General features: G+C 41.1%; 1 protein-coding gene and 1 long non-coding RNA gene across 2 annotated transcripts; both read left to right on the plus strand.

Annotated features, from left to right (window-relative positions):
* The first annotated feature begins 301 nt into the window (after positions 1-301).
* On the plus strand, positions 302-3,877 carry LOC104228062 (uncharacterized). The gene is made up of 2 exons (XR_711238.2): positions 302-601; positions 3,613-3,877. It is a non-coding gene; the product is annotated as an uncharacterized lncRNA (long non-coding RNA).
* A 3,575-nt stretch (positions 3,878-7,452) lies between these two features.
* LOC138879660 (uncharacterized) lies at positions 7,453-10,001 on the plus strand. Its single transcript, XM_070159280.1, has 6 exons — positions 7,453-7,665; positions 7,791-7,841; positions 8,425-8,598; positions 8,695-8,873; positions 9,447-9,579; positions 9,900-10,001. Exons 1-6 carry the CDS (start codon positions 7,453-7,455, stop codon positions 9,999-10,001), a joined length of 852 nt encoding a protein of 283 aa, XP_070015381.1.
* Positions 10,002-13,820: the final 3,819 nt, after the last annotated feature.

Below are 13,820 nucleotides of genomic sequence, written 5' to 3' on the forward strand. Positions count from 1 at the left end.
AACCTGCTAGGGGTGGAAGATTCGTAGAGGGTACCACGGTCCGAGAAGACGACAACAGCAACATCGACATCGCAAAGAATGGAGAGTTGTTTGGCTTTCTTTATCAGTCCTTTCCTCCTTTTACATAACGTCACTTGTCTGCTACTCTTCTCTTCGATTCGCTTCATCTCTACTTTCTTCCGTCCCATTAATTAATTCGCCCCAATTGCAGATCTTTTAGGGTTCTTTTTCTATATATATATATATATATATATATATATATATATATATATATATATAATTCTATCACTATCTAGGGATTTTTATATTGTTTCCATTTTTCGTTTCACTCTTCTTCCCCGACCCCAACACCTATTGATCTCTCCAGTGTCCCTTCGTCTATCTTTCGTTTAATTCTGTTAAAGGGGAAGGGGTAAAGGATAACTGTTGAGATGGGGTTGACGCTTGGACTTTATATTAAGAGACCGATTGACACTGCTGCGTTAGATTTGGTAAATTCGGCTGATTGGCTGCCGGAAATGGGATGGAAATACTTTCCAAATTAGAATATCAATCAATTAGGGGAAGATTGCTCCATTGGTTCGCTTCGATGGGTCCAATCGTACGTTTTCTCATTCCTTTCTTTTGTCATACGCGAAATTAAATCTCTTGATTTGCTCTAAACTAGTAAAATAAAAAAATGAAAAAAAAAGAGTTGATATCTTTCATTTACTATATTCTTCTTTACGTATTTCTACTAACTAGTATTTCGGCACGTGCGTTGCACATGTATACCGAGTTATATTATTATATAAGAAAGAATTAAGTACAAGTGCATGTGGATCATCATATATTGACGACAAGTTTTATTTCGTTTCTCATATAACTGACACTAGTTGTGTGAGACTCCTTTTTGTCTCACAAATTTGTGGACCCCAATCTTACACTTCTGGATCCACAAAAATCTGGGTCCACAAAACTGTGAGACAAAAATATGTCTCATACAATTAGTGTCAATTGTATGAGACACAAAATAAAAATTTTCTATATTGACTTATTTATCGAGATCAAGATGATTAGATATCGTTTGAACCTATAAAAATAAAATAAAAACTTAATTAGGTAGATGTGACTTTTTTAAGTTATTTCGACTTATGGGGTACAAATATGTAATGTAGTGTATCTCACATAATACTTCTTATAGACGATATTCATGGTATATATTGCTTTTATCCATTTCAATGGTCACATTGATATTTCTTTTAAGAGTGTAACATGAAGTTAGCCATGTGAGAAAACTAACACTGAATTGGCTTCTCAAATATATTGGCCTCTTTAAGTTCTGCCATAGCGCTATGAATCAGTCTAAGCGCATCAGATCGAACAAACAAATGTGAATTGTCCGAAACATGTATGATGAACTTTTATGTTTGAAGCAATAATACAGCATTGATATTGAAAGTGAACTGCACAATAAAAAGTGTGTGTAACGATCCGATTGGTCGTTTTGCTTTCTAAAACTCCGTTCTCCTAAATGAGACTTTCCGTACTTGCTTTTACTGATTTATAACTTGCGGGGATGGTTGGTTCGGGATTTAGAAAAGTTTTGGTTGAAATCGGAACACTTGATTCCTGAAGGTTGGTTTAAAAGGCCAAGTTTGACTTCGGTCAACGTTTTGAGTAAACGGCCTCAGAATCAGTATTTGAGGGTGGTTCCAATAGGTTTGTATGATTATTTCGGACTTGGGCGTATGTTCAGATTGGATTTTGGATGACCCGGGAGTGTTGTGGCGCTTAATAGTGAAAGTTGATTCCTTAAGGATTTTGAAGTTCTTTAAATTTGGTTTGGAGCGGCTTTTTGTGATATCGAGGTCCGAAAAGAATTTCGAGACCGGGAATAGTTCTGTATTGTCATTTAAGACTTGTACGCAAAATTTGGTGTCAATCCGAGTAGTATAAGTGTGTTTCGTTTTATTGGAGGTAGACTGAAGAACTTGAAGTTCATAAATTTGATTCAATTGGTTTTAGGGGTGATTCCTAGATTTAGCATTGTTTCGGGCGTTCCAAGGGTTCGAGCGAGTCCATTTTATGATTTCAAACTTGTCAGTATGTTCGGCCGGGGCTCAGGGGCCCCGAGCGTCAATCGGATGAGGCTCGAGTTAGGTTAGAAAATTTTAGAAGGAGCCGAAGCTCCAGGCATCTGTCATAACCGCACCTGCGATTGGCCAGCCGCAGGTGCGAGACCGCAAAAGCAGCCCATCCATCGCAGATACGGCCCCTCTGCCGCAGAAGCGGTCCCCAGACCGTAGATAAGGCCCCAGCTAGCCGGCTCAGTTCCGCAGATGCGGTCCTTCCCTCGCAGAAGCGAGACCGCAGATGCGGTCCCCTAACCGCAGGTGCGGTAATCGCTGAAGGCAGTGCCTTCATTTAATACGGGAATGTGTCATTTTTGACATATTTCATTCATTCCTTGGGCGATTTAGGAGCCATTGTGAGGTAAGTTATGTCTACTTATTGTGGGTTTAATATATAGTTGGGGGTAGATTACAACATATAAATTAGTAAGAAATTGGGGGTTTAGAGTAAAACCTAGGGTTTTGATAAAAACACGATTTAACTACGAAATTTGTTATGGAATGAAGTAAAATCATATATTTTTTATCCTTAGGTTATGGGTAACAACTTCCCTCGACAATTTCCGGAATCCGGGCACGTGGGTCCGGAGATGGATTTTAGGTAACTTGTATATAGGATTGGAAAATTACTTTAATAGTTAGGATATGAACTCTTGAGCTTGTATTGACTAGTTCTTACCCCGTTTGAATAGTTTTGGATCGTTCGGCTCCGAATTGAGGGTTTGAGCGCGTTCTTGAAATTGGTAGTAAGCTTTGGACCAAGGTGAGTCTCCTTTTTAACATCGTAAGAGGGAAATAACTCCTCTAGGTGAATTAAATAAATGTATTTGACTATCTGTGGGGGCTACGTACGCACGTGGTGATGAGAGTCCGTGCGTAGCTACTATTATGCTAATTGTCTGGGTAGCTTAGGGCCCGTATCATGTCATACTTGTAAATGTTTACGTTTTTGCTTGCTACTGAGTTCACTAGGATATGCTAGGAGTTGTAAATAAATATAAACGAATGTAAGTACTTACTTGAGAACTTGTATGAATTTATTTGACTATAAATGAGCAATGTGTGCTTACTTGATAATAATTGCTATTTGTGGATCAGACCGATCGCCTCAGTAGAAATAGATGCACCTATGGTTCGCGCCATTCGACCCTCTGGCAGTGCACAATTATTATTATATTGAATCAGACCGTACGACCTTGGTATTATGTGCAGATGTTATTTATATGGAATTCATTCATGATTTACTCTTTTTAAATGCTTTGAAATGTAAATTACTATATGACATGACTGAAATTGATATATTTTGTTTCTCCTTGTTCTGAGACTGTCATTATATTCATGCTATCCATGCTTAGCGTAAACCTTAAATATTATTGATATTGACCTTAGTAAGTGTCAAGTAAACCCCTCGTTATTACTTCTTCGAGGTTAGACTGGATACTTGCTGGGTACATGTTATTTATGTACTCATATTACTCTTATGTACTTAACTGTACAGGATCTGAGGCAGGTGCATCTAGTTACCCGTCCGGCACGCGTTCCTGATTCCTGATCGAGATCTCACGGTGAGCTGCCCCTTCTGAGCCGTTCAGCAGCATACCAGAGTTCTCTTCTTTTGTTGTTGTTATGTATTGTCTACTCTGTTTCAGACAATAGGATAGTGGTATTTTATACATTCTACTAGTTTCCCTAGTACTTGTGACACTAGTTCCTGGCACGCAGTTTGTAGACTATTATTTTGAGATGTATTTCTATTATTTGAACTCGTTGATTTTCGATTGTCTAATGGTTAATTTTAAGACTAAGAAAAACATTTGGGATTGTTTTGGTAAAATAAATGAGAACTCACTAGTTTATTAGGGTTGGCTTGACTAACAACGGTGTTGGGCGCCATCACGATCTATAATGGAATTTGGGTTGTGACAACATGGTATCAGAGAACTAGATTCACATAGGTCTCACAAGTCATGGGCAAACCTAATAGAGTCTTGTGGATCGATACGGAGACGTCTGTATTTATCTTCGAGAGGCTAGTGGGTGTTAGGAAACTACTCTTTATTCATATCCTATCGTGCAATTGATGGTATACAAAATTTTCTTCTTCTATTCTATCACAGATGGTGAGGACACACACGGTAGATGTTCCAAACCCGGGAGGAGTTGCTCCCCTCATTGCTAGAGGCCGAGGTAGAGGCAGAGGCCGAGGGAGGGTGCCGACCCACAGTAGGGGACGAGGGCGCCCCTAGAGCTGCCCTAGTTGCGGGGAATCCTAGCATTGAAGAGCAGGGCTAGGTGCCCGTAGCTGAGCCTACCCCGACGGACTTTATGACAACACCAGGTTTCTAGGAGGTCATGGGCCGTATGTTGCGGTTCATGGATTCCATGACTCAGGCTGGTTTATTTCCAGTAGACCCAGCCACATCTCAGGTGGGAGGGGGAGCACAGACCCCTACTGCTTAGGCTCCTGGTCATGCAGCTGCAGTGTACCAGACTCCGGTTGTACTACCTGCGGATGGGGCTCAGCCAGTTGCTACAGTGGTACCCGAGCCCAGAATAGCTGTGGATGGCGATCCGTAGAAGTTATTGGACAGATGGACTAGGCTACACCCTCCTATATTCGGAGGTGAGCGTCATGAGGACGCCCATGATTTCATTGATAGGTGCAGGGACAGACTGCACAACATGAGGATTTGGAGTCTCATGGGGTTGACTTCACTACATTCCAGTTGGAGGGCAGGGCCCGTAGATGGTGGCAGTCTTATGTTCTTGGCAGGCCAGCGGGTTCTCCTCCCATTACTTGGGGTCAGTTCACACAGCTTTTCCTGGATAAGTATATTTCACCCTCTGAAAGGGAAGAGTTGCGGTATCAGTTTAAGCAGCTTGAGTAGGGTCAGATGTCGGTGACCGACTATGAGGCGAGGATTTCTGAGTTGTCCCGCCATGCATTGATGATACTTCCTACTGACATAGAGAGGGTGCGAAGGTTTGTTGCTGGGTTGCATTCTGGTATTAGGGCCAACATGGCCCGAGAGGTGGAGATGGGGACTCCTTATCAGCTGGTAGTAGAGATTGCTTGGAGGATTGAGGGCTACCGTCTGAGAGGTAGAGAGCAGATGCAACAGGACAAGAGGGCCCGATTATCTGGAGATTTTAGAGGTGCCCCGACTAGGGGCAGAGGTCAGTTTGGGAGGGGTCAGCCCAGTAGGCCCCCATATTCAATACCACCACCTAGGGGTGTCAATGGATATTCGAAAACTGACTAAAGCGTACCGCACCGAACCAATTTTTAGGATTTAAGAAACCGTAGGTTTTTATATAATTCTATAACCGCACCGATAATTAGGGTAGGTTTTTTATTTTATAAAAATAAACCGAAAAAATACCGAACCATACCAAATAAATTTTACATGTGGAACATATATTTATTTAGTAAGTTTAAAAATAATAATGCATTAAATTTTCTTTGGGCCTTGGAATTATGAAAACTGTTACAAGCCTATAATTAAACTCAAAATACTAATTCCTAAAACCTATTATGCTACTTCTACTTAAACTAAGTTATTTCAAGTATCTTTATTAGCAAGACACAAAGTATTCTAGCGATTATGAGTAGCAAACTACAATGTATTGAATATGTTTCCTTTTATATAATTAAGATTTATCTTTTTGAATATTTAATCTTCTATAAACTTTATTCTTGAGTCCCCAACTTGGTATATCTTTCAACTCGTGTGATTTATATTTTCTTTGCCTTTGTTTGATTTCTTTTACATTGTTGTAGAATAGTTGATGGATCTATACTCTAGCCATCTTTCTTTTTTTTTTCTTTTTTTTAATTCATCACCATTTAAACAGTAAAAATGTCTAGAGAGTTTTGTTAAATCCTATAAAAGAACGTATGTTATTGCATTCTACTTCTACTGGTGAATTCTACATGATATTAAAAAAATATCAAAAATTAACCGAATCGTACCGATATTGAAGAGAAACCGATATGATTGGGATGATTTCGAAAAGTCTAATTTTGATTATACATAATAGAATAATCGAAAAAATTAGTATGGTACAAATTTTATAAAATAACCGGCTGAACCGAACCATTGACGCCCCTACCACCACCTTCTTGAGGTGCTCCGGTGCGCCCCTATTTTAGTGCCATACCAGAGAGTTCTTATTGCATGCCAGCTGGGTACTCAGGTCCCCAGGGTTCTTCTGGCTCCTATTTCAGTGCTATACCAGAGAGTTCATACCGCCCACCGGCTATTCATGCTTCTTCTAGTGGGTCTACAGGCCATCAAGGACAGACATCAGGGCAACAGGTCACCGCACTGCGGGGTTGTTTCAAGTGCGGAGATCTTGGTCATATGAGGAGATACTGTCCTAGACTTCGGGGCAAGGTAGTGCAGCAAGGTCAGCAACCCATGATTGTAGCACCGACTGCCCAGCCGCCCAGATATTGAGGGCAGACTGGTAGGGGCCATCCTAGAGGTGGAGGCCAGGCAGGGAGAGGTTAGCCAGCTACTACTCAGTCAGGTGGAGGCCAGTCAGTCGGTACTCCATCCATATTCTATGTTTTTCCAGCCAGACCAGATGCAAATGCCTCATATGCCGTTATCACAGGTATTATTTCTGTCTGTGGTAGGGATGCTTCAGTGCTATTTGATCCAGTGTCTACCTATTCATATGTATCATCTCTATTTGATCATTTTCTAGATATTCCTCACGAGTCCTTGGATACTCCTGTTCATGTGTCCACTCTGTAGGCAATTCTGTGGTTGTGGATCAGATCTACCGGTTCTGTATGGTCACATTCTATGGTTTTGAGTATAGAGCAGACCTCATGTTGCTTGATATGACCGACTTTGAGGTCATCCTAGGCATGGACTGGTAATCCACGTACCACGCCGTCCTAGATTGTCATGCCAAGGCTGTTACTTTAGCAATGCCAGAGTTGCCAAGGTTGGAGTGAAAGGGTTCCTCAGTTAGTACATCTAGTCGGGTTATCTCTTTTCTGAAGGCTCAACATATGGTCGAGAAGGGTTGTTTGACCTATCTAGCTTATGTTCGGGACACCACCGCAGAGTCTCCAACAATTGATTCAGTTCCAGTAGTTCGAGAGTTCGCCGATGTGTTTCCTTTTGACCTTCCTGGCATGCCACCGGATTGTGATATTGATTTTTATATTGATTTGGCTCCAGGCACCCAGACTATATCTATTCCACCGTACCGTATGGATCCGAAGGAGCAGCTTGAGGAGTTGTTAGCAAAGGGGTTTGTTAGACCGATTGTGTCACCTTGGGGTATACCGGTGTTGTTTGTGAAGAAGAAGGATGGGACTATGCAGATGTGCATTGATTATCGCCAGTTGAACAAGGCTACCATTAAGAACAAGTACTCGTTGCCGTGCATTGATGATTTGTTCGACCAGTTGCAGGGTGCTAGGGTGTTCTTTAAGATCGACTTGAGATCAGGGTATCATCAGCTGAATATTCGGGACTCAAATGTCCCGAAGACTACTTTCCGTACTAAATATGGCCATTATATGTTTTTGGTAATGCCCTTTGGCTTGACTAATTCCCCAGCGGCGTTTATGGACTTGATGAATAGGGTGTTTAGACCTTATATTGATTCTTTTGTTATCGTCTTCATTGACGATATCTTGATATACTCACGCAGCTTAGGGGAGCACGAGCAACATTTGAGAGTAGTGCTTCAGACTTTGCGAGAGTAGAAGTTATATGCTAAGTTCCCCAAGTGTGAGCTTTTTTCTAGAGTCAGTAGCATTCTTGGGGCATATTATATCAGGAGAGGATATTAAGGTGGATCTCAAAAATATTGAGGTAGTTCAGAGTTGGCCACGTCATACTTCAGTGACTGAGATTAGGAGTTTTCTGGGGTTAGCAGGTTATTACCGTCGATTTGTGCAGGGCTTTTTATCCATTGCATCACCTTTGACTAGATTGACTTAGAAGGGTGCTCCTTTATGTTGGTCTGATGATTGTGAGGCGAGCTTTCAGAAGCTTAAGACGGCTTTGACTTCAACATCGGTTCTAGTGTGCCTTTCGGTTCAGGGATGTATACCGTATATTGCGACGCTTCACGTGTTGGCTTGGGATGTGAATTGATGTAGGAGGGGCGAGTTATTGCATATGTTTCACATCAGCTGAAGATTCATGAGAAAAATTACCTTGTGCACGACCTAGAGTTAGCAGTGATTATTCATGCTCTTAAGATATGGAGGCATTATCTGTATGCGGTGTCATGTGAGGTTTATACTGATGATCGCAGCTTACAACATTTGTTTAAATAGAGGGATCTCAATTTGAGGCAGCGTAGATGGCTTGAGTTACTGAAGGATTATGACATCACTATTGTTTATCATCCGGGCACGGCAAATGTGGTCGCAGATGCCTTAAGAAGGAAGGCAGGAAGTATGGGTAGTTTGGCATACATCTCAGCGGAGGAGAGACCACTAGCTTTGGACGTTCAGTCTTTGGCTAACTGACTTGTGAGGTTGGACATTTCAAAGCCCAGTCGAGTTCTTGCATGTGTTGTTGCTCAATCTTCATCATTGGGACAGATCAAGGCTCGGCAGTTCGATGATCCGCATTTGGCAGTTCTTAGAGAGACGGTGCTACAGGGTTGTTCCAAGGAGGTTTTTATTGGCGATGATGGTATTCTACGACTCCAGGGTCGCCTATGTGTTCCTAATGTCGATGGCTTAAGGGAGAGGGTTCTAGAGGAGGCACACAGTTCATGGTATTCCATTTATCCAGGTGCTACGAAGATGTATCGTGACCTGAGGCAACATTATTGGTGGCGGAAGATGAAGAAAGACATAGTTGAGTATGTGGCTAGGTGTTTGAATTGCCAGCAGGTTAAGTATGAGCACTAGAGGCCAGGTGACCTACTTCAACAGATGCCTATACCTGAGTGGAAGTGGGAGGGCATTACAATGGACTTCGTGGTTGGGTTGTCGTGGACATTGCGGAAGTTTGACGCAGTTTGGATCATTGTTGACAGGTTGACCAAGTCGGCACACTTTATTCCGGTCTTGACTACTTATACTTCAGAGAGGTTGGCTCATATATACATTCGGGAGATAGTTCGGTTGCACGGTGTGCCTATTTCCATCATATCAGATAGAGGCCCTTAGTTCACTTCCCATTTTGAGACCCGTGTAGAGCTCAGCACAACATTTCACCCGCAGACCGACGGATAATCGGAGCGGACAGTTTAGATTTTGGAGGACATGCTTAGAGCATGTGTGATTGACTTTGGAGGGCAGTGGGATCAGTTGTTGCCTTTGGCCGAGTTTGCTTACAACAACAGTTATCAGTCCAGCATCGAGGTGGCTCCATTTGAGGCTTTATATGGTCGGCGGTGTCGTTCTCCTATCAGCTGGTTTGAGCTTGGTGAGGCTAAGTTGTATGGTACAGATTTGGTGAAAGATACCTTGGAAAAGGTAAAGTTTATTTAGGAAAGACTTCGCACAACTCAATCCAGATAGAAGAGTTATGCAGATCAGAAGGCGCGAGAAGTATCATTCATGGTTGGCGAGAATGTTGAAATTCTCGCTGATGAAGGTATTATGAGATGCAGAAAGAAGGGCAAGTTGAGCCCCAGGTTTATAGGCCCATTTGAGGTGTTGAGGCGAGTTGGGAAGGTTGACTATGAGCTTACTTTACCCCCAGCTTATCGGGAGTTCATCCAGTTTTTCACGTATCTATGCTTTGGAGGTATCACACCGACTTGTTTCATGTGTTAGACTTCAGTACTATTCAGCTGTATGAGAACTTGGGTTATGAGGAGGATCCAGTTGCCATTGTTGATAGACAGGATCGCCAGTTGAGATCCAAAAGGATTTCTGCGGTAAATGTTCAATGAAGGGGCTAACCAGTCGAGGAAGTGACCTAGGAGTCCGAGGAGGACATGCGGAGCAGATATCCATGCTTATTTATCACTTCAGGTATGAATCTAAACCCGTTCGAGGACGAACGTTTGCGTAAGAGGTGGAGAATGTTACGACCCGACTGGTCGTTTTTCTTTCTAGAACCCTGTTCCCCCAAAATAAGACTTCCCGTACTTAGTCCCGTACTTACTTTTACTAATTTATAACTTGCGGGGATGGTTGGTTCGGGATTTGGAAGAGTTTTAGTTGAAATCGGAACACTTGATTCCTTAAGGTTGGTTTAAAAGGCCAAGTTTGACTTCGGTCAACGTTTTGAGTAAACGGCCAAAATCAGGATTTGAGGATTCCAACAGGTTCGTATGATGATTTCGGACTTGGGCATATATCCGGATAAGTTTTTGGATGACCCGGGAGCATTTTGGCACTTAATAGTGAAAGTTGATTCCTTAAGGATTTTGAAGTTCTTTAAATTTGGTTTGAAGCGGGTTTTTGTGATATCGAGGTTCGAATGAAATTCCAGGACCGGGAATAGTTTCGTATTATCATTTAAGACTTATACGCAAAATTTGGTGTCAATCCGAGTAGTATAAGTGTGTTTCATTGCATTGGAGGTAGATTGAAGAACTTGAAGTTCATAAGTTTGATTCAATTGGTTTTAGGGGGTGATTCCTAGATTAAGCGTTGTTTCGGGCGTTTCGAGGGTTCGAGCGAGTCTGTTTTATGATTTCAAACTTGTCGGTATATTCAGACGAGGCCTTAGGGGCCCCGAGCGTCAATCGAATGAGGCTCGAGTTAAGTTAAGTAAATTTTAGAAGGAGCTGAAGCTCTAGGAATCTGTCATAACCGCACTTGCGGTTGGCCAGCCGCAGGTGTAAGACCGCAGAAGCGTACCATCCATCACAGATGCGGCCCCTCTGCCACAGAAATGGTCCCCAGACTGCAGATGCGACCCTGCTAGCCGGCCCAGTTCCGCAGATGCGGTCCTTCCCTCGTAGAAGCAAGACCGCATATGCGGTTCCCTAACCGCAGGTGTGGTAATCGCTGAAGGCAGTGCCTTCACGGGAATGTGTCATTTTTGACACATTTCATTCATCCCTTGGGTGATTTGGGAGCTTCCAATGAGGGGATTTCAGCCTAGCATTGTAAGGTAAGTTATGTCGACTTATTGTGGGTTTAATACATAGTTTGGGGGTAGATTACACTATCTAAATTAGTGCAAAATTGGGGGTTTAGAGTAAAACTTAGGGTTTTGATAAAAACAATATTTAACCACGAAATTTGTTATGGAATGAAGTAAAAATCATATATTCTTGATCCTTAGGTTATGGGTAATAACTTCCCTCGAGAATTTTCGGAATCCGGGCATGTGGACCCGGGGATGGATTTTAGGAAACTTGTATTTAGGTTGGAAAATTATTTTAATAGTTAGAATATGAACTCTTGAGCTTGTATTGACTAGTTCTTACTCCGTTTGAATAGTTTTGGATCGTTCGGCTCCGAATTGAGGGTTTGTGCGCGTTCTTGAAATTAGGAATAAGTTTTGGACCATGGTGAGGCTCCTTTCTAACCTCGTAAGAGCGAAATAATCCTCCTAGGTGAATTAAATAAATGTATGTGACTATCTGTGAGGGCTACGTACGCACGTGGTGATGAGAGTTCGTGCATAGCTACTATTATGCTAATTGTCTAGGTAGCTTAGGACCCGTATCATGTCATACTTGCATATGTTTACGTTTTTTCTTGCTACTGAGATCACTTAGGACATGCTGGGAGTTGTAAATAAATATAAACGAGTGTACGCACTTACTTGAGAACTTGTATGAATTTATTTGACTATAAATGAGCAATGTGTGCTTACTTGATAATAATTTCTATTTGTGGATCGGGCCGATCGCCTCAGTAGAAATAGATGCATCTATGGTTCGCACCATTCGACCTTCTGGCAGTGCACAATTATTATTATATTGGACCGGGTTGTACGACCTCGGCATAATGTGCGCATGTTATTATGTGGAATTCACCCATGATTTACTCTGTTTAAATGCTTTGAAATGTAAATTACTATATGACATGACTGAAATTGATATATTTTGTTTCTCCTGTTCTGAGACTTTCATTATATTCATGCTATCCATGCTTAGCGTAAACCATAAATAATATTGATATTGAGCTTAGTAAGTGTCAAGTCGATCCCTCGTCACTACTTCTTCGAGGTTAGACTAGATACTTGCCGGGTACATGTTGTTTATGTACTCATACTACACTTCTATACTTAACTGTACAGGATCTGAGGCAGGTGCATCTAGTTACCCATCCGACACACATTCCTGATTCCTGATCGAGATCTCACGGTGAGTTGTCCCTTCTGAGCCGTTCAGCAGCATAGCAGAGTTCTCTTCTTTTGTTGTTGTTGTTGTTGTTGTTGTTGTTGTTGTGTACTGTCTATTCTGTTTCAGACAATAGGATAGTGGTATTTTATACATTCTACTAGTTGCCTTAGTACTTGTGACACTAGTTCCTAGCATGCACTTTGTAGACTATTATTTTGGGATGTATTTCTATTATTATGAACTCGTTGATTTTCGATTGTCTAAAAGTTTAAGGTTAAGAAAAACATTTGGGATTGTTTTGGTAAAATAAATGAGAAATCACTAGTTGATTCGGGTTCGCTTGTCTAACAACAGTGTTGGGCGCCATCACGATCTATAATGAAATTTGGGTCGTGACCCTGTGTGTGTGTATATATATACAACCTTTAATCTCATTCACACGTATAGAAGGCATCTTGCTCCAGTTAATGTGTAGCTAGCACGAAAAAAATGCATGTTTATTATGTCGAAGAACAAAGAGATTTTGCAGCAGCGAACTGCAAGAAGTGCTAAGGACGAGGTTCCATGTCAAAGGAAGAATCGAGAGGGAGGAAGGTGTTTCAGATTCCTCAATCTCACACCATGGTTCTAAATCTTGCATAAAAAAAATACCATAATGCCTCTAAATTTTTCAAATGTCAAATTACTCAATCCTAGTGCTTCCTTTTAGCAAACGGTTCAATGTGGCTCTTTTCATTTATTTAGATCTCTTACATATAAAAATAAATGTCTCTTGGGATATTTAACATAAAACTAAAAAACTAATGAGCTACAAAATCAATTGAACCCTTTTTAGGGAGGCCAATGGTTTTGATTATACAATTCATATGATACCTCTTCGTACGTCTTGATGATGACAAAAGAAGTTGAGTAATGACCCTCTATGATGAGTTTAACATTGTGCTCATATTCACTGAATAAGTTGCACATTTCTTTTAAGTTATGATTATAGAGCAGTAATCATGTTAAAGAGGTAAATTGATGCACCCAAAGAGCATTGTTTTACCATAGATCACTTATATACACCAACCAGAATATCAAAGAAAAAATTCAAGTGATCGGAGAGTCTGGTTGACAGTATGATATCTAATCTTACTTTTATTCATGCTTATTTATCTACTACTAATTTATTTTGCTTCCCCTTTATTTAAAACTGTAGCTCTTCTTTCTATAACTTTAGATGTATTTATTAGGAATCATCATTTATGTTTGTGCAATTAGTTGGTTGGTGGAGGGACTGCGGAGGGTGGGCAAGATGGCAGATGATGTGCTAGCTATTTTTATGCATAACTTGCTCGACTATTGTACCATCTTTGCCTACAAGGATATGCCTTTTTCACCAGTAATATTTTTCTTTTCATCATAAAATATTTCGAGTAGTATTTAAAATATTCAAAAAATTAGAGAAGAGTGTCAAGCGACATA

This window comes from Nicotiana sylvestris, chromosome 10, assembly GCF_000393655.2.
Source record: "Nicotiana sylvestris chromosome 10, ASM39365v2, whole genome shotgun sequence".
NCBI lineage: Eukaryota > Viridiplantae > Streptophyta > Magnoliopsida > Solanales > Solanaceae > Nicotiana > Nicotiana sylvestris.

Bases quoted from the DNA above. Each gene is read 5' to 3' on its own strand.
- LOC138879660 (XM_070159280.1), top strand. From the start codon at position 7,453: ATGCAGATGTGCATTGATTATCGCCAGTTGAACAAGGCTACCATTAAG. The intron at 7,666-7,790 runs GTAATGCCCTTT...ATACTCACGCAG, and splicing joins ATGGCCATTATATGTTTTTG to CTTAGGGGAGCACGAGCAAC. The intron at 9,580-9,899 runs GTAAAGTTTATT...AGTACTATTCAG, and splicing joins TGAAAGATACCTTGGAAAAG to CTGTATGAGAACTTGGGTTA.